At 43.9% G+C, this 24,584-nt stretch overlaps 1 protein-coding gene across 1 annotated transcript in view; it reads left to right on the plus strand.

Moving 5' to 3' along the window:
- Positions 1-24,584, plus strand: part of KCNH1 (potassium voltage-gated channel subfamily H member 1) — a 436,627-nt gene that overhangs the window by 279,673 nt on the left and 132,370 nt on the right. Inside the window, exons 8-9 of the mRNA XM_024133828.2 lie at positions 18,166-18,365; positions 23,704-23,956. Coding sequence (XP_023989596.1) covers positions 18,166-18,365; positions 23,704-23,956 — 453 coding nt within the window. The remainder of the gene's footprint in view (positions 1-18,165; positions 18,366-23,703; positions 23,957-24,584) is intronic.

Consider the following 24,584-nt stretch of genomic DNA (forward strand, 5'->3'; position numbering starts at 1 on the left):
AGCGGCCATGGCTCACGGGCCCAGCCGCTCCGCGGCACGTGGGATCCTCCCGGACCGGGGCACGAACCCGTGTCCCCTGCATCGGCAGGCGGACTCTCAACCACTGCGCCACCAGGGAAGCCCTGTTCTGCAACTTTTTATCTCTACCTGAATGGACTCAAAAGTCAGAGCCCTGAGAATAGGCTATCCTGTATATTTTAGGCTATAGGCAACATTGCTTTTTTAAAATTAAATCAAAATGGTTTGTGTTCAAATTTTATTTATTTATTTATTGGTTGCGTTGGGTCTTTGTTGCGGTATGTGGGCTTCTCACTGTGGTGGCTTCTCTGTTGCAGAACACGGGCTCTAGGTGTGTGGGCTTCAGTAGTTGTGGCACCCAGGCTCAGTAGTTGTGGCTTGTAGTCTCTAGAGCACAGGCTCAGGAGTTGTGGCACACGGCCTTAGCCGCTCCACGGCACATGGGATTTTCCCGGAGTAGGGCTCGAACCCGTATCCTCTGCATTGGCAGGCGGATTCTTAACGACTGCACCACTAGGGAAGTCCCTAGGCAACATTCTTAACTCAAAGCAAAAGCAATAGAATAAAGAGGTTAAAGTAAAAGAAACAGATCTAATATGGAATCAGATTTGTTCTTCCCTATTACAGTTGCACCACATGCTTGGACACCATGCTTAGGAGGATGGACTAGATGGGGAACCCCTGAGTTTGGAGCTGGGATTGATACAACCGAAAGAATGCTTTGAAAGGATGGCTACTGCAGTGTAGAGGCAGGATTTGAGGTGGTATGGGAGGAACTGAGGAGAGGACTAGGGCTTGAGAAGCAGTTAAAATGTGGACCTTTTGAAAAGGAGTGGTTCTAGAAGCAGCAGCAGGAATGGAATGGAGAAAGTGGACACCAGACACATAGAAGAAATAGAGATGTCAGGTCACGGAATTGAGAAGGGTGAGGAAAGGAGTATGCAGAAATGATACCAGAATGGTTAGCCTGTGTGATGGGACTGATAAGAAAAGTTGAAGGAGAGTTGGTGGGTGAGGAAGTCAGTCATTCAATCCATGTTCTTTGAACGATTGGCTAATTATCTGCAGTGGATTTAACCAAGCAGTAAGAGTTAAATGGTGGAAATAACTGAGTGTGTGTACATTCTTCTGCAAAGGGCAGTCCTGTACCCTCATTATATTTAATGAAGCTCTGAAAATGTCCATGGGTTCCTAGCACACACTAGTGGTTTGGTGAACAAGTCTTGATTAAATGCACATCCAAGTGTCTTGGCCGGGCATAAGTCTTAGGCCTGGCCCCTGCCCACTGATCCAGCCTCTTCTCTCACCACTCTCCATCCATACCTGGTGCCCCAGGGCTTTGATCATTCTGACAGCCCAGCCCAGATGTTGTAACCAGAGACCAGGGAGGAGCAGGGCTGTCCCAAGTGGGAGATGGGGGTGGGAGTGGTCCACACTAGTGGTTTGTCTGTGAGAATTTAAACATGTTAAAATACAGGGACTTCCCTGGTGGTCCAGTGGGTAAGACTCCCCGCTCCCAATGCAGGGGGCCGGGGTTCGATCCCTGGTCGGGGAACTAGATCCCGCATGTGTGCCGCAACCAAGGAGTCCGTATGCCACAACCTACTGCAACAAAGATCCCGCATGCTGCAACTAAGACTCGGCGCAGCCAAAATAAATAAATACTTAAAAAAAATAAAAAATATTAAAATACTAATTGAAAGTTGGAATATTTCTGTGATCACCATGAGCTGGGAGTTCTAAATGTGTCAGTGACAGAATACTCCTCCCCCTCAGAGACTGCTCATACTTGTCTCTCAGAGCGACCCAATGAGCCCCATTGGAGAGCAGCACAAGGTTTTGATCCTGCCTCTCAGGGCAGAATACAGACTATTTATCTGCTCTTTCTAAACCCTGGGCCCCTTCGAACTTCCCTTTTCCTCATATGGATGGCAATGTCATAGTGACCCTCCTAGGGCAGCCCTGTCACTTCTTGGGTTCTTTGCATCCCTCCTTTCAGATTCGGGGTGGGGCATCCAGAGGGTCAGTTGGCTCAGAAGAGCCCCTCTGAGTAGAGTTGGAATCTGAGTTTTAGAAGAGAAGTGGAGGGCCGTCACAGAGCCAGGACCTCTGCTCCGTGTGTATGCCTGCGGGGAGAGATGTCTAAGGGAGGGGAGGAGGGTCTACTGCTGATCTTCCAATTAACCTGCACACGTAGACCTCACTCAGTATGTTTCTGAAACTCCTTGCCTGGTGCTGAATTAAGTTGGAAAATATTTCAAAAGTTACAGAAGCTATGGCAATTTGAAAACTTTTACTAGCCAACATTTTATATCAGAATTAGTAAATGGCAAGTTAATTCTGTAACAGATATTGATACCCTGTCTTGGCAAACCACATTACCAGTGGATCACTCATAAACGTGGAAATGGTTAGTGTCTTCCTTGGCCTTACGCCAGCCGATGGGTGGGCTGCTCTGATCCCTCCCTTGAAACCCATGAGCGCAGAAGCATCTGCATCCTGGGATGCTGTTTCAGTTGGTCATGTCTGTGCTGAGCTCAGGGTGGGAGATAGCAAGTATAGATAAGGAGTTCCATTGCCTTCGGGATAAAAACTCAAGGACACCCTTCGTGATGTGGGTCTTGTCATACCCCAAGCTCTTCCCTTAGGATTACCCCACCACTACCCTTGAACTCTAGGCACCAGCCATGCTGAGAGACTTGCAGTTACTCAGACAAGATTTGTTCTCTCAAGTCAAGGAATAGTATGCCTTGGACATACCATTCCCTTTGTCTGGAATTTTCCATGTATCCCTTCTCCCTCATTTATCAGAATAATTCAAGATGGAGTTCTGGCATCTTCTCATGCAGAAGGCCTTTCTTTGCTCAGTTCCCCAAATGGGGTCAGCTAGATGCAGACTCTGTTTTCATGTATTATATTTATGTTGCAGCTAAATAACCTCGCCTGTTCTCTAGCCCATGTTGCCCTGTCCCTGCTTTCAGCTCCTTTGCGGACGTTATTTCTGTCATCTGGAACACCTTCCCGCGTGCTTCCTTCTAACCTTGGCCTTGCCCCTCCAGCAGAATTCTCTGAGGGTTGCTTCTTCTACTTTCTCAAGGCTGATTGTGTTTTTCTAAGCACTGTTCTTACGTTCTCTGATAGCTTCTGCCAAGTCAACTGTTCAGTGGTGATGCCGTGGTGAAACTGAATCAGAAATCTAGAGGAATTCAGCACTTGGGGCTTTTCTGTTAACAACAGCACTATCAACAGAACAGTAGAATTCAGTAATTTCTGATTGCTGTCTTGGGGACAAATTTATCAGGTATGGAAATACATTATTAAATAAGCTAAATACAAGTTGAATGTTGTTTTTTTTCCCCCCGAAACTCAACACATCCGCCACTAAGCTTAATTTTTATTTTCCTCCCTACTCTCAGGGTAAACTTGACTGTCTTGCAGCCCCAGTGATTCAGGGCAGAAAGCCCAGGACCCTTGGCTTGTCCTAAGTGTCACAGCAGACACTAAAGCTTGGCTGTTCCAAGCCCTGGTGAAGGCTCTGTTTTCTCCCCCTGACACTTGATGAGTCTCCTTAGCCATCTCTCTTCATGAAACATAATGACCTTGCTAATTTCAAGGCCTAAAAGTACCTTTTTCTCTACACATTATTTCTTAAACTTTCCTCTTTCAAGTGAGAAAAGAGAAAAAAATAAAGACTGTGATATTTTCCTAGTCTCTGTAAAATCTCAAGCTAGCCTATGATTATTTCTCCTCAACTAAGAAAAAAGTTCATTTATCATCTTAGTACTAATTTCTTCAATTAACTACTCCCCATGTTTTATTCTTTAAATCATCATTACCCAATTAGCACTAAGTACTTCTTGGCTAAACCTGTGTTTTATAATCTGTTTCAGAAAGACATCACACTCTTTTCCTTAAACATTTTTAAAACAGTTGAACATAACCAGACTTTCTCAAAACAAGGCATCTAGTGGTTACTCACAGACAAATTTAGAGGTTCACAGATGGGGATGAGATAATGGTGCCTATAAGAGTCATGAGATGTTTTAAAACCTCTACTTGCTCACCTCTTCTTACCCTACTTTCCCCCTGAGTATAACTAAAGTTTAGGAAACTATAATTTTTAAAGGGCTTTTTTTGGTGATTCTAATATGGCCCCTGGTTGAGAATCATGCTCATGATGGTTCCGGGTGGGTAGAACCCAGCTGAGTATTGTTGATTTCACATATTAGTTACACTGGGGAGCACAGGGGGGAAGTCAGATGTGATAGATCTGGGATGCTTCTGGAAGACTTACGTTTTGAGTTGGATCTTGAATGATAATAACATAGCAATAACTGACTTGTATTGGGCATGTACTGCATGGAGCACCTCACGTACATCATCACATTTAATCCTCAGCAAAATCCTACTGTAAGGCAGATGGTGTTATCCCTTTTTTACAGATGAGGAAGACAGAGATCAGAGAGATCAAGTGCTTTGCCCAAAATTACACAGCAAGTAAGTAGCAGAGCTGGCATTTAACCCTCAGTCATGTGACTCTAAAGCTCTACTGCTATGACATGTCAGACTTAGTGGGAAGGAAGTAACAGAGACTCAAGGTGTGTGTATTGGCAAGAGAATTATTTCGTACCTGATCAAAATCTTTGTGGAAGACAGATATCTGGGCTTATAAGAAGTCCTCAGAGTCAATTATGGACATCATCATTAGACTGGAAATTATCTTTATGTCTCTAAGAAGATGAGAAAGGCCAAGTTTTTATCATCAGGAGTAGGCCTAGTGTGTTATCATCCACTTCAAGTTTTCTTTCTAATTCCATAATCAGAATTCATAATCATGTTCATTTTCTGGAGATCAGAGGGACTTTAGATCCCATGCATCCTGTTTCTTGTTTGACTCCCTCATTTGGCAGATTTATTTATTCAAGGAAAGGCAGCAGAGTGTAGAGCAATGGTTTTCAACTGGAGGTGAATTTGCCCACCAAGGGACATATGGAGACATTTTTCATTGCCACAACTGGGAGGTGCTACTGGCATCAGTGAGTAGAGGCCAGAGATTCTGCTAAATATCCTGTAACACAAAAGACAGCTTCACACAGCAAAGAATTAGCCGGCCCAACATATCAATAGGGCTGAGGCTGAAAAACTCTGGTGTAAAGGTTCAGGGCATGGACTTTGTATTTAGACTGCATGGGTTTGAATTCAGCTTCATACTTACTAGCTGTGTGACCTTGGCTAAGTTACTTAACCTCTCTGTGGCCCATCTGCAATTAAGGCTGATGCAGTCCTACCTCATAGGACTGTTAAGAGATTTAAATATTCAATATCAATGAAGCATTGGAACAGTATCTGGCACAGCACACATGTGTTAGAGAGGCATCTGGTACAGTGGCGGAGTCAGTTCCCGAACCAGCCTGCCTCGGTATGAATCCTCCATCTGCCTCTTACCAGCTTTGCGACTTTGGGCAAGTCACTTAAACGTTCTTGACTCAGGTTCCTTATGAGTCAAATGAAGATAATAATAGTATCTATCATTAAGATAAGTCATTTATGCAAAGTGATTAGAACAATAACTCTTACATCATAAAAACCATATAAGTACCAGCTGTCATTATCACTGTTACTATTATTCACTTATTCATTCATTAAACAAGTATTTGGGCCTCCTGTGTCCAAAGGGGTGGAGTCACTTGCTTTACAGCTAGTATTAGACAGCAGAGTTGGATTAGGACCACTGACTCAGGAGAGGACGGCTCTGTCCAGTATGATCGTTTACAACTGTCTACTTCTTGGCAGGAGAAAGCTGAGGGATCTATCATTCTGGGTAATTATTTGGAGGAAATGTAGAGAGAGGTACCATGACCTACCATGTCACTTAGCAACTAAATACCTCCAATTCTGCTTTTGAAAAACTAGGAGACTGATGGTGGCTCAGGGAGGAAAACCAGCAGATGCTGGAGGTATTGAGATCAGAGTTGTCAACAATGAAAAAGTGATTTTAATTTCTTTTATTATTATTGAAGGAGGTATTTCTTTCTTTCTTTCTTTCTTTTTTTTTTTTTTTTGGTACGCGGGCCTCTCACTGTTGTGACCTCTCCCGTTGCGGAGCGTAGGCTCCGGACGCGCAGGCTCAGCGGCCATGGCTCACGGGCCCAGCTGCTCCGCGGCATGTGGGATCTTCCCGGACCGGGGCACGAACCCGGTTCCCCTGCATCGGCAGGTGGACTCTCAACCACTGCACCACCAGGGAAGCCCGAAGGAGGTATTTCTTTAAAAGGCCCTGTCTGTGGTCATTGTGCTGGTCCAGTTTAGTTCACCATGGTGATAGTAGTACCTGCTGAAAAGTTTTTTTTTCATTTTGAGATGTAAAAGATAAGTTTGATATATGTATACATATAGCTGATTCACTTTGTTGTACAATAGAAACTAACACAATATTGTAAAGCAATTATACACCGATAAAGATATAAAAAACAATAAAGGCCATTGAAATGACACCAGCATTTAAAAAAAAAGTTTGAGCTTTGTGTGAGCTTGTAACTTTAGTAGACATAACCTTAACTGGGGTCATTTTCCAATGGTAGTTAAGATGCTTGCTTAAATGGCTTTAAAAACGATGTCATTTTAGATGGCTTTGTTAATTAGATTCTTTTTGATGACTTGGGTTTGCAAACCTGCGAGCCAGCCTACCGTTAACTAGGTATGACTGTGCCTAATTGGTCGTCTCTTTGCAATCAAGAACTCAGCAAGCACAAAATAAGTGAAAGTAGCAAATTATTTGGAGACCTTTCCAACCTGCATCTGACCTTCTTGATTCATGTGCAGAAGTAATTCCCTGTGGAAATTGCTGGGCCTTTATCTGTGTTGCTATTAAAACACTGGTTGAAATGAGGTGGCACAGGCTGCATTGTTAATGAGTTACCGTGGGGTGGGAGCTGTTGTTTTATTCGACAGATGAGAAATAGCTGAAAATAACCTTCTGTCTCCCCTGTAAGTATTTTGCTTGTTAAGTGACAGTCACCAGCATGGCAGAGTTTTAACGTGGTATAGGAATTTGTGCTATTCTTAGCAAGATATTAAATGAGAGTTTGCAGGCTTTTCTTGTTATAAAATAGGGAATGTAGGAGTGTTTTATATTCTCTGAATTGGGGGGGGGGCACTTTCTGTGCCCAGGGCAATAGCTGTCCAACTTGAGGAGGAATGAGGGCATAGTTCTAGCAGGAAATTCAGAGCTGAGTGTAGTCTTTCCATCAGTGTCACATGCATCAAGGTATTACTGACCTGTAGGATTGCTCTTTGATTCTCTCCTGGCTTTATTTCCATTTTTCTGTCCAATGGAATAAGGTTAGCTTTCTTCATAGCTCCTTTGTGCTTCCTCAGTTTGGCCCACTATCTTTTTTTTTGGCCTCTGACCATCCTCCTCCCTTCGGGTAGGCCTTAAACTTAAAACTTATAGGGAAATTCTGGGGATGAGTATGATTTAAAGCAGTGCTTCTCAAACTTCAAGGTGCATCAATATCGCCTGAAGAGTTTGAAAAACTACAAATGCCTGGGCATCATTCCCAGAGATTCTGATCCAGTAGGTCTGGGGTGGGCCTGAGAATTTGCATTTCTACCAAATGCCCATGTCCAAGACCAAACTTTGAGAAGGTCTTGTGTGATATTATGATTTACAATAAGAAATATAAATATATTTAGTCTTTGTCCCTATTTCTGGCACAGCTAAAACCCTTGGAATTTCCTGTGATGAAACCAGTAAAGGTGTCTCTTGTTGTGTTAATGAGTGACTTGTGGATCCCATCAAAGGATGGGGCTTGGTTGCCAGTGGAGCCAACCATGTGATTAGAGGCTTAGAACTTTTAGTCCCACCCCTGACCTCCTGGGAGGGGAGAAAGTCTGAAGATTGAGTGCAGTCACCAATGATTTAATCAATCATGCCTATGTAATGAAGCCTCCATAAAAACTCAAAAGGATGGGTTTTGAGAGCTTTCAGGTTGGTGAACCAGAATGTTTCCACATGTCACCATGCTAGACCCCAAACTCCAGAGGGACAGAAGTCCCTTTGTTTGGAGCCTCACCCTATGTGTCTCTTCATCTGGCTGTTGATTCTTGTCCCTTAATATCTTTTGTGATAAACCAGTAATCTAGTGAGTAAAAGCGTTTCCTAAGTTCTCTGAGCCACTCTAGCAAATTAATCAAACCCAAAGAGGGGGTTGTGGGAAGCTCTGATCTATAGCCAGACAATCAGAAGCACAGGTGACAACCTAGACTTGCAATCGGCATCTGAAGTGGAGGGCTGTCTTGGGACTGGGCCCTCAGCTTGTTGGAATCTGATGCTCTCAGAATTGAGCCGAATTGTAAGACACCCAGCAGGTGTTGGAGAATTGGTGATACTGTGTGGGAAAAGCCCACCCACATTGTATTTGGATCTAGAACTCTTCTTACCTTATGTAATTGAACCTGGGCAAACTCACCTCTTTGGAACAGTCTCTTCAATTGTTAGTCAATTGCATTTACTGAGCGCCTGCAAAGGAATGCAAAGGAATATGCCCCTGAAATGACTCCACCAAAGTTCCTGCCCTCTGTAAAGTCTTCTGTTTAAGGAAAAGCACAAGCTATATATTTCAGGAAGAGATACCCACTCAAAGCCAAGAACCGAGGAGACTAGAGTCCAGGGGTGATTGATGGAGGGATGTTAACATTTGGTGGTTCAAGAAAGAGAGCTAAGATTTATTTCGGATCTACCCCATGCCAGCGTTGTGGTTGGCATTTGTCATGTTAATTCATTGAATCTTCACAGAAACCCTGAGAGGTGGAGATTACCCTCTCCCTCTCATAAACGAGGAAACTGAGGCTCTTAAGACTTGAATTAGTGGCTGGGCCAATAATTCAAACTCAGGGTTCCTTCTCTTCGGAGCCCAAGCTATTTTCATTGTACCATGTTGCTTCCCAGCATAGCACATGACTCACCTGAGTACTGGGTTAACGTTTGTTGAATTAAAACATCTGATGATTAAGTTAGTGAGGGAACGTTTCCAGGAAATGATAACCTAGAAACAGTTCTTAACCATCCTGCAATTAATTCTTGTTATTACTTATTGAGCATTTATTATATACCAGGTACTGTGATAAGCATTTTATGTACCTTATACCCCTTATTTAAAAATAAACTGAAAGGTAATTATTAACTCCATTATATATGATGAAATTTAGAGAGGGTGAACGATCATCCTGAGGTTGGGAGTGGAACCAGGGTTCCAGATTGCAGCTCTTAGTCTCCAAAGCAGGACTTTTTGAGTTCTCGTATGCTGGCTTGATCTGCTAGCATGGCAATGAGCAGTTACTTCTTTTCCTTCCCATTGTTACTACCCACATCTTCCCAGACAATGAGATTCATTAGCTATGGATTTCAAGTCGTAGGAAATAAGATTGTAAAAGTTAGTCACCAGTTACCATGCCAATATAAACATCCTCACACCCACTCCATCATTATCACATTAGAATAAGCAAAAGCAATAACAGCAGCAAAGACCAAAAATACGACATTAACAGAAATAGATGTGTTGCTGTCATGTGGGCCAGATGACATGGAATAAGGACTAGATCTAGTTCCCAGGCCTTATTCCCTTCCCCCTCCCTGCTTACACTTATTCTTCAGCCCTTCCTCATGCACAAATGGCTTCATTCAAAATCACTACGTAGTCAGTATTTCAGCTGGTATGTCAAAGTTCTTAGCAGTTATGGATTTTAGAGATTCCTTTGAAGGCCTCTCTTTGTACATGATGAGCTGGTTTCAGACATCTCTCTTCTGGACGCCAGTATTTTCCTGTAATGATAAATTTTGAGTCCACCTATGCAATTGAAAGACAAGAGTCCCATTCAGGCTAGTGTTCCAGGTTATTGTCTTGAGGAAATACTCTTGGATGTGCATATTCTTGACAGTTGACTGCAGGACAGTGAGCTGTAGGGAAAGATATATTTAGGGCCTGTATGTTCCTGCTCCATACTCCAGGCACTTGCACACAGCATCCCATTTCCCCAACAGCCCAGGGAGGTGAGCAGGTGTTTCTCCTTTTGTCAGACTAACAGAAATGCAGGGAAAAAGAAGTAAAGTAATTCGCCTCTGGCCACACAGCTCTAAGTGACTGAGCTGGAGTTTGAACCCAGGAGGGTATAACTCTGTAGCCCACATCTTTATTTCCTTATCAGATAATATTATGGGTGGACAAGTCACTGCGTTCACCGATCAGGATTTGCTGGGCTACACCTAACGTAGGAAGCAGAAGATTCGACTTCTGAGCTCCTTCTCTGCCTTTTTAGACTCTACTTGCTGTATCTCATTAATGTCTTGGAAGTGAGAGGGTGTCTCTGGACTGCTTTGAGCTCTCAATGCCAATGTTGGGTGTGTTAATAACCTTCCCCTCAAACCTACCAGTGTAGCTGCCTGACTTAATGAGCATTTCGTTCTCATCAGATGGCTGCCAAATGGGGAATTAGGATCATTAGACTTGTGATTTTGTTTCAAGGGAAATTCATATAATGTCTTTTTTTTTTCTTCGAAAGAAAAAAAAGAAGAAATTAAGCGTCATTAAAATAAGCAGCAGTGAGGCATAATCTTAATGGATATTGAATTTCAGGCGCTCTCTGGTTTAAATACAGGGATTGGAAGGGGCTTCTACTTCCTCAGTTTTTCTTGTGGGTACCTATGAAATCTGGGGTGCAGGGTAGCCAGGGAGGGAGTAGAGTTAAGAAGGGGCGAGGGGAGAGAGGGAGAGAGAATGTTACAGTCTATATTCAGAAAATGGGCTTTTTATAGATAAGCAGCTCTTTTTTTTTTTTTTTTGCCAGCCGTGTGGCATGTGGGATCTTAGTTCCCCGACCAGGGATCGAACCCGTGTCCCCTGCAGTGGAAGCATGGAGTCTTAACCACTGGACTGCCAGGGAGGTCCCTATAAGCAACTCTTTTGATCTATCCCTGCTCTTAAAAAAAAACTCAGTGAATAATCTAACCAGCTTACCTAAAGAAGAAATCAAAACCAATGTTTATGTCTGTAGAGTTTGACAACATATGGTAAATTAAAACACAAACTGCAATAAAAGATAGAAAGTCTTAGTAGCATGCTTCTCAAAGTTCTCAGCTGTAACAGTATCACCTGGGAACTTGTTAGAAATAAAAATTCTCTAGGGCTCACTCAAGACCTACTGAATCAGAAACTAGCGGTAAGGCCCCCAAACTGTTTTAAAAGCCCTGATGAACTTTTGCTGGGAATTAAGAGTACAGAAACAAACATAGGTTTGAAGGTAGAGTCTTCTTTAAATTCCAGTTTATTATCTGGAATTCTGCATTGAACGAAGTCAGTTTGGATAGACCCATAAACTACCAACAGAGGGCAATGATTTTTCAATGATTACAAAAAGGAAAATGATTCATATTCTTTCTTTATCTCTAAGCTTTGATACAACTGCAGAAGTGGCAACTTATTTATTTTTCTTCTTGAGTTTAGGAGTCCATTATCCTGTGCAAGTTGTTTATTAGAAGGTGGGGTGCATTTTCTAACAGAAATAATTTTATGAATAAGGACCAACTTCCTAGAGAAGCCCACAAGTCTGTTTAACCCACCAATTATTAAAAGTATGGTGGTGAGGGTCTAACAGCTCTGCAGAAGCTGGTCACCTGGAATTCCAGAGATGCCCTTCTAACAAAAGGACAGGCTCTTCCCTTCTTCACTTCCTTTTGGTAGCAGGAAGATTAGGTGCACCTGGAGTAGATGTCCCAAAGAGACAGAGATGGGAGAGGGGAGGGGATTGTGACAGATGGCTCTCAGGACCAGGATGCTGTGAGGAGACTGGGGAGCTAGAGAGCCAGTACGTGTCGCAGAAAATAGCCAGGAGCTTAGGACCTGTGGCTTCCTGCTCAACACACTTCTTAGTTCCAGACTCACTCCTTGACCGTCTGCTTTCTGTCCCACCAAAGATCCTAGGGGTTGCAATGCCTACTTCCTTTGCCATTGCTCTTAATGTGTTGCTTCTGACTAGGGCTTCCTTCTATCTAGGGTTCATAGAATAGAACAGTCTCTCAATTTCCCTTCTCTCTTGCCTTTTGGGAAACTGTGAATTTTATCCCAAATGCTGAAAGACAGCTGACTAGAAATAAAAAGTGTCCTTATTAATGCTTACCCTTCCCTCACTCCATCCCGTGATTAGTATCACCACCCTGCTCATCTACTCTTTCTCACCTCTCCTCTCCTCTCTTCTCTTTTCCTTTTCTTGTCACTTTGATCTGCTGGAGGAAAGTTAAGAAAAGAAGAAAGGGAGAAAAGAATAAGAAATAAACCCAGAAAGATGTTCTTGAAATGAAGGGCATAAATTCTTGGGTCGAAAGGGCTTATTGAAAGCCTAGCACAGTGGATGAAAACTGAACCGCAGCAAAAGGTACATCCTTATGAATTTGCAGAATGTTGTGAAAAAAGAGCTTCTAGAGAGAAAAAAACAGGTTCACTGTGAAAGATGAAGGATTTGAATGCTTTTGACTTCTCAACAGCAAGACAATGGGCAATGCTTCCAAAATTCTGCGAGAAATGATTTCTAATCTAGAATTCTACATCCAGACAAGCTATTAACTGAGTACAAGTCAACATATTAGGTCTCAAGGGTTTTGCTCCCTTATAGCCTTTCTCAGAAAGCTATTAGAGGATGTCTTCAACCAACAAAAACAAGTAAACTAAGACATCAGAAGACACGGGGTGCAGAAATTGGGGGCTTTAACTGGAATAAGTGGAGTGACTTCCCAGGATACTGGAGTGGAGACAGCCACACAGCTGGCAGTGGATCAGTTCAGAAGCCTTCAGGGAGGACTTCTTTATGGAAATGGAGTGGATAGACCAACTAATGTGTTTTAATATATTAAGAAGAAACTTATTTATCTGTGGGAGAGTTTGGAGTCAAATTAGCGACAGGTAAGCTAAGCAAATGAAAAGACAAAGTCTGTTATTAGAAAACATTGCAGGAAAGGGAAAGTAACCGCAGTCATCACATGAAAAGTAATTACATTACTTAGCTGTGACTAGCATTCATCTAGTTATAATAATATAAGCACAGATAATTGTCTCACCAAAATGGTGATATAAATATCCTGGGAGGATGGGGCAATGGGAAAAGGAGTGGGGTTTGAGTATGAGATTGGAAGTAAGGGATGGGGTAGTAGGAGGAAGCTAAATTCTCAGAGGTGGGTGGATGATGCCTGAAACTGAAGCGTCAGGACACAGTGATTTGAGCATGATGTTCAGATGTGGAGATCAATAGCAGAGCAATCAGCTAATTGAAAGTGGCTGCTTCTGCAGCACAGGAAATTGAAAAGGAAGAAGGCTGAGAGGGCTAAGGATTTTTTAAAAATGTCTTGGCCATTTAAATGATGTGTATGTATAATGTATACAAAAAGAAACACTAAATTTTCTAAAGAGAAATGAAAACGTTTGCTGCCCTTCCCCCCAAATTCCATACGGCAATTTCTAATGAAGGGTCAGAGAATACTGTCTTATTTTTCTCTGGGTAGGACCCAGAGCTCTTGGTGTGATACAATAGTAACTCTTAACCACTCAAATAAAGAAACGCTCTCTTATCCAAATCAGCATTTTGCCTTGGCATTGGTAAAGGTCTTCTTACTTCTTTCCCAACTTGGAAGGACCTAACTAATCCACACTGAGAGTCATCCAGGGCATCCTCTTCACGGTGGGGTTCAGTTATGGCAGTGACACAGCGACGTTACAATCTCCCTCTCTCCCTCCCCATACCACACTCAAATATCTATTGAAGTCATAGATGGGCTTTAGTTCTTCCCTTCCGGTTAGGTTTTGAGTAGTTAAAGGCATAATGCCTCATGTATAGATATCAATAAATAAAATATACACATGCAGAACGTATAACCCCACTTCACATAAAATTAGAGAAGGGACACTGAAAGCAGAATTACCCATTTTTAATAATAATAACATTTCATAATAGTAATAATAATTGAATAAGGCCCTCCTGAGGAGCCTTAACCTTCTGAATGCCTCAGAAACAAAGTAGGGTGGGAGCAGCCCTGGGCTGTACATGATGGACGTGACATCACTGCCTTAACTGTCTGACCAGCACACCAGTGTCTCAGACCTGCACCTGGTTCTCAGATCATGGACAAGAGAGCTCTTCTTACTGTATTGATTTGGTGTAACTATTTTTTTAAGCTTAAGATTCAATTAACTTTCGGCAGCCATTCTAAAAAAGGCACCTCTCTTCTGCATTCTTGACTTCTGGTTCCCTGTGGACTGGAAAACAAAGCTGAGGCAGGACTGCCATGCAGGCTTGTTGAGTTACGGTCAGACTCACTGGGAACAAGGCTGGTCCTGACCACACTCGGTGGCATTACTGGGCTGGAGGAGCAGCTTCGATCCCGTCTTGTGTGAGGTTATTTATGAGCTTAGAAGAGATGTGTCTGCGTTACTCAGGCTTGACGACTTCTGCTTTTCATCTGGCTCCTTTTGTTCAGATTGGCACCACTCCTGGCACCTTTCCAGAGCTGGCAGTCCTCTTTCCCATCCTTGTTTGCAATTCTTGTTGGGTGGATTCGTGTCCTCAGTTTTCCAGGCAGCTGTGTCCAGTGCTACTGGGCAGATTTAACTGAAGATTTCCTTCCCTTCCTCCTAGATCTATGCCTTTATTATTTTTCCCTCCCTTAGTCTGTCAGCCAAGCCTGAGTAAGATTATTTGAAAGAAATGATTGGGGTGTATCCATACAATGGGTTATATTCATCAGTAAGAAGGAATGAACTATGGATACATGCAACAGCATGAATGGATCTTGGACATTCTGCTAAGTGGAAAAAGCCAGTCTCAAAAGGTCACATACTGTATGATCCTATTTATATAATGTTCTTGAAATGACATAATTATAAAAAAAGGAGAAGAGATGAGTGGTTGCTGGGGGGAGTGATTATAAAGGGGTAGTATAAGGGGATGGCTGTGGTGATGGAACAGTTCTGTATTTTGAATGTGGTACTCAGTACATGAATCTACGCATGTGACACTGTGACACAGAATTATACATACACTTTACGGTTTTTATGTTATCCTCTAGTTATATAAGCTGTAACCAGTGAGGAAACTGGCTAAAGGGTACACACATGGAGTCTCTCTGTACTATCTTTACAGCTTTCTGTGAATTTATAATTATTTTAAAATAAAACTTTTAAAAAAAACTATTGCTATATGCAACAACATGGATATGTCTCAAAATAATTATGCTGAATGAATAAGCCAGTCAAAAAAGAAAACAAAAAAAAAATACAGATAATTAGACTACATCAAATCTAAAAACTTTAGATTCCATCAAGGAAGTGAAAAGACAACCGACATGATGTGAGAAAATATTTGCAAATCATGTATCTGATAAAGGATTTATATCCAGAATATATAAAGAACTCTTATAACTCAATAATAAAAAGACAAACCCAACTGAAAAATGAGCACAGGATTTGAGTGGACATTCTCCAAGAAGACATGCCAGTGGTTATTAAGCACATGAAAAGATGTTTAACATCATCAGTCATGTGAGAAATGCAAAGCAAAGCTACAGAGAGATAGCAGTTCACACTCACTAGGATGGCAATAATCAAAAAGACAGATAATAACAAGTGTTGATAAGGATATGGAGACATTTGGGACCCTCATACACCACTGGTGGGAATGGAAAATGGTGCAGCTACTTTGGAAAATACTATGGCAGTTCTTCAAAATGTTAAACATAGTTACCATATAACACAGTAATTTTACTCCAAGAGCATTGAAAACATGTTCATACAAAAACTTGCACAGCAGTGTTCATAGCAGCATTATTCATCAGTCGAAAGGCCCCAATGCTCGTGAACTGATGAATGAATAAATGAAATATGGAATATCCATACTATCCATAATATTGTGAACATTAGTCAACGATAAAAAGGAAATGAAGTACTGATGCATGCTACAACATGGGTGAACCTTGAAAACATTATGCTAAATGAAAGAAGCTAGTCACAGGAAGCCACATATATTATTTAATTTATAAGAAATATCCAGAATAGGGAAGTCGAAAGGGACAGAAAGTGGATTTGCAGTTGCCTAGGATTAGGGGATTAGGGAGGAAATGGGGAATGACTGCTAAATGGGTATAGGAATTTCTTTTGGGGGGGCATGAAAATATTCTAAACTTAGATTGTGCTAATGGTTGCACAACTCTATAAATGTACTAAAAGCCATTGAACTGTACATTTTAAATGAATGTATTTTTTGATGTTTAAAAAGAATATATACTGTATGATTGCATTTATATAAAATTCTTGAAAATGCAAGCTAATCTATGGTGACAGAAAACATCAGTTGCTTGGAGATGGGCGGCGGAGGGGGAGGGATTATAAGTGCACATGACAAAACTTTTAGTGGTGATGGATATGTTACTATCTGGATTGTGGTGTTTGTTTTATGGGTGTATACATATGTCAAAGCTTATCAAATTGTATACGTCAACATGTACAGTTCATTGTAGGTCAATAGTAACTCACTTTTAAAGTAAGGCATAGCAAAAGCACGTGAAATTCACTAATACGACAAATATTTATTGGGTTGCTGGCATAGCGTTAGCTCCCCCGGCTGCAATGGCAAGGAAAAGCTGAGTCCAGCCTTCAAGCCTATTGTAAGGGCACAGGCAAAGAAAGAAGAATATGATCGCAAAATGGTGGCTATAACACGAGCTCAATGGAAATACAGATAGTCCCTGACTTAGGATTTTTCGACTTTATAATGGTGTGAAACCGATATGCCTTCAGTAGAAACTGTACTTCCAATTTTGAATTTTGGTCTTTTCCTGGGCTAGTGATATGCAGTATGATATGCTCTCGTGATGCTGGGCAGCGACAGCTGCAGCACCGAGTCAGCCACGCGATCACAAGGATCAGCCATTCTGTTTTTCATTTTTAATACAGGATTCAATAAATTACCTAAGCTATTTAACACTTTATTATAAAATGGGCTTTGTTTTCCACGGCTTTGCCCAACTGTAGGCTAATGTACGCGTTCTGAGCGCGTTTAAGGTAACTAGGCTAAGCTGCGATGTTTGGTAGGTTAGGTGTATTAAACGCATTTTCGACTTACGATATTTCCAATTTATGATGGGTTTATTGGGATGTAACCCTATCGTAAATCGAGGAAGATCTGTATGCCTGGGGAGTTGCGGTCACCCTCACGGGGACAGATGGAGGGGAGGAGTGTTGGGGAGGCTCCCTGGAAGAGGTAGCACTTGAGCTTAGCATTCAAGGGCAAATGGGGGTTACATGTAGAATGTGGGGTTTTATGATGACATAATGGTCCTTCTTCATGACACTAATGTAGGCGGAGCAGTAGTAGCATGTAGTAGGTGCTTGTTACATCTCCAGGGGACCTGATTTTATTCTGTTCATATCAAAGCCATGCTTTTTTTCCCCAGGAGCCACATCACAGTGAAGTGGATTGTTCTGTTGACGTGCACCTTAACGATAAATACAAAGCAAAGATATAACATCCTTCAATGCTGTTGGCAGGCTTGCCATTATTTAATAATTTGTGATTACGTTTTTAAAGTCTGTTTGCTATGTTGTTTGCTGTGTGAGAGCCAGGACTGAGTGGCACATTCCCCATCCTGTCTCTGGCAGGTAGCGTAGTTGGCACATAGCAGGGCTTTAAAAAGATGGCTTGCTGATAGGTTTGGATTTGGGCTGGTCCAGAGCACATAAGAACACCTTTGACTGATGGCTTCAGGCGTGGCTCAAGCTTTTTGTGATAAAACGTATACAGTGAAGCAGTCCAGCTGTCCTGTCCCCAGCCCCGACTGCTGTCTGTCTCCTACTTCTGGCCCCAGTCATGCCAGCTGCCCCACCCTAGCCCTGCCTCCCACAAGTTGGTCCTAGTGGCCTGGTGTTTGGAGACGCTTTCTTTGGGTCCACTCCCAGAGGCTCATGGGGTGAGGTTCTTCTGAGGAGGTCAGAAGCATCTGCCATTGGGTGGGCAGCTCTGACCATTGGCCCGCTCTGAGCAAGTTGGGCGTGCTTGGGCCCTAGTTCAGGGACCACTGATGTGTATTTTTCCTCCTCCTCTTTCCTCTAGCACTTCTGTATGCCACCATCTTCGGGAATGTGACAACCATTTTCCAACAGATGTACGCCAACACCAACAGGTATCATGAGATGCTCAACAGCGTCCGGGACTTCCTGAAGCTCTACCAGGTTCCCAAGGGACTGAGCGAGCGAGTCATGGATTACATCGTGTCGACCTGGTCCATGTCCAGAGGCATCGACACAGAGAAGGTAAGGAGGCGACAGGCTCAGGTAAACCACTTGTCTCTCGGCTTTCCCAGGGAGACCTGAGGCTCACCTAGGGCAGTGCTTCTCACACCTGACTCTGCATCTGAATTCTCCTGGGTATAGTTTTGGAATCCCAGGTCCTACCTCCAAAGATTTTGATTGCTTCCAGATCAGCCTTTCTCAAGAACCGGCAATTAAGAGATATTATTTTAGAAATTGGAAAGGCAGGGGTGTCTCCTGGAGAAGAGACGGACTTGCAGTCTAACTGTCTAGGACAGGATTTCCCAGGCTGGTATGCTGATAAGAATCAGGGCCACCCAGGGTGCGATGACCAGTGTTACTGATTTTCCTTTCACCTCGGAATCCAAGATGGCACAGCATTGCTGCTGATCCGCTCTTTATTCAAACTTTCTCTATTTTGTTCGTCATGGATTTTTTGCATGAATTTTGAGTTTTCAGAGTATTGCCCTAAACTCTGATTTATCTTGATGACTGAGTTGTTAGCATCTCCTTAAATGTTGTGTCCAAGGCTGTTGCCTTACTCTAGTCTTGGCCCTGCTGAGAATCCCATGATATGGTCATTAAAAACAGATTCCCAGCCACAATCCCAGATCTTTGGAATCAGAATTTTGTGGGGAGGAAAGGGGTGGAGCGGGGATTGGAAATCTGCATTTTTAACAAGTGTCCGATTTGTTAGACAAGCCTGGGAGATACCGACCAAGGGCTTGTGCCTTAAGAAGCAGTTGACTTAACCAGAGCATCCCTTAGGCTCCTTTTTAGGCGTCAGTTTTCCCACCTGTAAAATGGAAATGGCAGTAAATATCTATCATTCTCCAAGAGTTGCATTATTCTAGATGCATTTCAATAAAGTGAAGAAAATTTGATGGTACTGGAAAGAATAGAGAAAAGATACAGTGGACTTTCGATTAATCATTTATGAATGATCTCCTTTGTAATATTTTCTGGGAGCAAAGATGTAATCCTAGGTTAGTTTTTCTCTGCTTTCAAGTCTTTTTAATGGCACTTCTCCCTTTAATCACCATTCCTTAAGTACTCAGGGAATACTGATACCTTTCATTGTTAGAATGAGGCAAACAGAACGATATCACGATTGCAAAAATACCTTATGGCACCTTCAAAGCCAAATTCAGCTGCCTTGGGGATCAGCTCTCCATGCTCCTGGCCTTTCTCCATTGGAAGAGTCAGTTGAGAGTTGACGGTTTAATTGGGGAAATTTAACTAAATTTAACTGATCCCAACTTAAACGGAACAATACCTTGATTCTATTGAATATCTGCCATAATAACAACAGTAACCAGCTACCCTGTCTTGAAGGTGCATTAAGAGCAGATGTTTACTGCACAACTGCACGTGCCTGGCCCTGCATTCGTGCTTCTCTTAGGCTTCATGACAACCCTGGGAGGCATCCGCTCTTACTTCTGTTGAAGGGATGAGGACACAGCAACCCAATTAATTTTATTAATGGCCCCTGGTCACAGAGTTAAGAATGGCAGAGTCAGGGTTTGAACCCAGTTTTGTCTGACTTCAAAGCTTGTGCTTTTCCTACTATTACTTTGTTGTTGTTGTTTTTAATTTAAAACATGTACTGGAGGGAAGGAGGACGAGTCCAGGTGAAGTTGCCCTCATTTCTCAGACAGGCAGGTCATCGGTTGGGTGGGACTTCATCCCTGGCTTTGCTAACCACTGGTGCCACCGTGCCTGTTATTTCTGCTCTGCTGTCTCAACCAGGCCCCTGTAGCTTCTGCGGGTGCCTGGCAGCTGATGGAGCAGAAAGGAACTTTGATCTCCCAGCCCTGGGGCTCCCTTTCCCAGGGGCCAGGATGCCTTTGTAAATCTGGTTGTTGGGAAAGAAACCCTTTCCTGCCCTCACTGCAGGGCTGGGCTGGGTGGCTGCCCATGGGAGACAGCACCCATCAGCACAGGCCCTCCCTTCCCCTCCCTGCTGTCTCCCTGGAGGGCTCTGGGATTTGCCCCAGGTCCTGATCCAGAAGGAAGAGGGACTATTGTGACACTCATTGCAGAGCCCAGCCCGGCCTGGGGTGGCCGCTCTTCCTTGGCAGGCAGCTTCTGGGGAGAAAGCCAGTCCCAAGGTTCTGAGCCCTTCCCTGGTTTCCCTCCCCTCCAATCCAGGTCAGAATGGTCGGTGATGACCAGGCGATGTGTGTGCGATGGAAGGGTGGGAGTGCTGGGCGACTCCGGTGTTACCAGTAATTGTCTGATGACCTTGAGCACATCACTGGTCCCTCTGAGCCTCAGTTTCCTGGTCTGTGACGCATGGAAGCTAGATGACTTTTAAGAATAAGGCTGACCTCTAAGGCCCTTTTGGCTCTGACCTCCTGGACTTCAAAGCCTCCCTCAGGCTGACCTGCTGCTCTGCTGTGATAACAATGTCAGACGTGACAGCTCCCATGCCTTGAGCCCTGTCACGTGCCGGGCATCGTACCAGGACTTTCACACAGCAGCTCATGGAATCCTCTGAAGAATTCTATACTCAAGTTAGAAGAAGAAGACTTGGGGAAAGAAGCGTAGCTTCAAGTCCACACGACTAGTCCATGTGGAAGCCAGGACTTGAATCCAGATCTGCTTGATCCTAAAGCCTGTTCTCGCATCCATGCTCCATCCTGCCCCCACCCCTCCTCTCCCCCAGGGAGACTCCATGAACCTCTGTGGGGACATCTCCTTGGGGCCTTCGAAGCCTCAGAGATCAGCAAGAGTGGTCTCTCCTCAAACCAAGTAGAAGGGCAGGTGACCCAGGAAGGCTGCGGGGTCTTGAGCTGACACCCCCACCTCAGAGAGAGGCATTCAGGAGGCCCCGCCAGTGTGAAGCCAACAGAAGAATTATGGAGATGCTGATGGAGATGCTGATGGCTGTGAGAGTGTAATTTCTCCACTCCAAGTGCCCTCTCCTCTCCACACGTGCTTTTCCGTGGCTCTGGAACAGTGCCCATGAATAAAGCATTGTCTCCACACTCTGCAAGCAGAGCCCAGCCCAAGGGAAAGGAAATACTTAAAGGTGAAATCACCTAGAGAACAAATCTTTGTTTCAAACCACTAGGCACAGTTTTGACATGACAAGCAAGTGTTCCCCACTCCCTGGCGTTCTGCTTGGAGAGAAGATGATCCAAATTAAACCTGCATTTCTACAGGAGTCTTGTTTTTCTGAACCCGAAGGAGAAGTACTTAGTGAGTGCTCTGCCCAAGCATTGGCTGTCTGAGTTTTTCTCTGCCTCAGTCAATCCTCCATCCCCGCTCCCAGAGAACATGCTCACTTCCTTGGCATCCTACAGCCCCAGAGCAAGAATGCAGAGGCATGTAGAGGACGGGGACCTGCGTTTATTGAGTCCCTTACTGGGGCCAGGTGCTGTCCTGAGGATGTGTACTGGTAGTTAAAATTTCATTTAATCCTCATAAGGCAGCATTAGCAGCATGCTTTTTTCACAGAAGAAACTGAAGTGTAGAGCAGTTAAGTCACTTGGAGAGGAAGGAACTTGGATTTCAACTGTTTGACCTCCTCTTTCCAGTGCAGAGCATGGGGGCATGCAGAGGGGTGGGACTGGAGCAGAGCTGTCCTGGGCAAGGTGAGATTTGAGCTGGGTTTTGAAGGAGGCTGAGGGACTTCCAAATTCGGAGGTGAGCACCAGATGCAGAGCCAAATGGCCTGTGCTGAGGCGGAGAAGCAGGGGTGGGGAAGTAACCAGCACCCCAAGGAAATGTCTTCACTTAACACGTTTGATTTTATGCCCTCAGCTTTGTTCACAGGCTAGGACAGGAGAAAGGATTATTTTAGGAACACTCCTGATTTCTCTGGAAAAGTACACTTGAAGGTGTCCTCTTGTGTTACTTCGTGCTTGCTATGTAAGGAGCTATGAATGGTTTCTTGCAAAAAGTTAGTCCAGAGAAATATTTCTCTCCATAGGAAAGGCTGAGAAATTTTTATTTCTTTGGAATATGAGACCCACATGGCCTCTTACAGTTCCCATTTTGCCTGGAGTTCCTAGACGCTGAGAGTCAAATGACAAGCCCTTTTGTTTTGGGCAGCTTTATCATATAGGAAGTGATTTGTATCTAAACTGGGCTCTGGAGTCAGACTACCTAGTTGGAGAGCCCAGCTCTGCAGTTTCCTGGCTGTGCAACTTTGAGCAAGTTATTGATCTTTCCCGTACTTCAGTTTCCTCATCTGTAAAATGGTACCATACTAGCACTTACATCATAGGGTTTATGTGAGGATTTCAATTAGCTTGAAAACGTAAAATCACAAGTCTCCTGACTTTCCCTCTGCTTTCTTTCTTCAACGTTCTCCTTAGCACTTACTGCTAAATGTTACTTATTTTGCTTTTTATTTGCAAATAGCCCTAACCACTAAATTTTACTTATTTTGCTTTTTATTTGTCCCCTCCCACTAGATAGTAAGTCACATAAAGGCAGGGGGTTTTGTTCGCACTACATCCTCAGAGCCTAGAATGATTCCCGGCATACAATAAGGTATTCCGTAGATGTGTGTGAAATGAATGAATGACTCTAAAGTGCCTAGCAATGCCTGGCACGTAGGAAGTGCTCCGTAAATATTACTTACTGTCTTTCTTCAAATCACATCCACCTTCAATCCATCAACAGACCATGTCAGCTGTATCTTCAGAATACATTCGGAATTTGATTACTTCTCACTGGCTCCCCTGCCAGCATCCCAGTCCAAGTCTCCTCACTGCTCACCTGGACACCTGCAGGAGTGAGCTCATTCGACTCCTGGCTCCACTCCTGCCAGCCTGCAGTTGGCCCTCTAACTCCACTCTGGAGCTGCAATGATTGTCTTAAAATATAGCGGATGCCCTGTCACTCCCCTGCTCTAAGTCCTCCAACGAGCCCCCCATTACACTCAGTATCATAATCAAGATCTTTTCATCGTTTAAAAGTCTCCACATGCTCTCGTCCTTGACGTTCTCCTGAAACCTCATCTCCCATGCCCACGTTTCCCCTCATTCACACTGGCTATTGCTCAGGTCTCCTCACAGCCTTGGCTATTCTGCTGGAATGTTCTTCTTTCATAGGGCTCCCTCTGACACATTATGTAGATGTCAGCTTAATTGTCACCTCCTCAGAGAGGGCTTCCCGGATTTCCTGTCTAAAGGGTCCCACATACCCCGACTCAGGCCCCCGTCCTGAGCATTTAGCACAGATTTTGGGGTCACTGCGGCTGTCTTGTCCATTGATGCCTTGAAAAGTACGATCTAGTCTAGTAGTGGGTGTTGCTTCCGTCCTGCGAATCAGTGAGCTGGAGGCCACACCGAGGATCCTGACACTTTTTCTCCCCATGCTTGGCCAGGTCCTGCAGATCTGCCCCAAGGACATGAGAGCTGACATCTGCGTGCACCTGAACCGCAAGGTGTTCAAGGAGCACCCGGCCTTCCGGCTGGCCAGCGACGGCTGCCTGCGGGCACTGGCCATGGAGTTCCAGACGGTGCACTGCGCCCCAGGGGACCTCATCTACCACGCGGGAGAGAGTGTCGACAGCCTCTGCTTTGTGGTCTCCGGCTCCCTGGAGGTGATCCAGGATGACGAGGTGGTAGCCATTCTAGGTAGGTGTTGCCTTTGCTGGATGGAAACCTGCTGGCACCTGGGGTTGGTTTAGCTACTGCCTTCAACCAGAAATGGCTCCACAGGGCAGGACCAATGGTTGGCATCCATACATCTATCCAGCAAATATCTGAGTGCCTGTCTTGTGCCAGGCAGTGTTTGAAGCACTTGGGATGTTTCAATGAAAGAAATGGATGTTGTCCTACAGGGGCTGTCCTGGGGGGAGGTGAACAAATTAGCAGACATTTGTATACAGTGGAAGGAACACCCAATACCAACCCAGGTATTGGGGATGGCTTCCTGGAAGAAATGACATCTAAGTTGAAACCTCAAAAATGAATATAAGTTAACATGGTGAAGGGAAGGGACAAAGGAGTATTCTAAGCAGAGGGGGAAGCATGTGTGAAAAGCATGCGGTGAAATCACCGCAGAGAGAGAGAGAGAAGTCATGATTCATTTGTACAAGTGTGTGTACTCCGTGTGGCTGGAACACGCAGAGTAAGGAGGGGTGTGGTGAGAGATGAGTCTGGGAAGGGATCTCTGAGCAGATCTAGGCAGATCATGGCAGGCTCTGGAAGCCATGTGAAGGGACTTGGATTTTATTTGGGGGAGCCAATGAAGGGTTTAAAG

This window comes from Physeter macrocephalus, chromosome 4 (assembly GCF_002837175.3).
Source record: "Physeter macrocephalus isolate SW-GA chromosome 4, ASM283717v5, whole genome shotgun sequence".
Taxonomy (NCBI): domain Eukaryota; kingdom Metazoa; phylum Chordata; class Mammalia; order Artiodactyla; family Physeteridae; genus Physeter; species Physeter macrocephalus.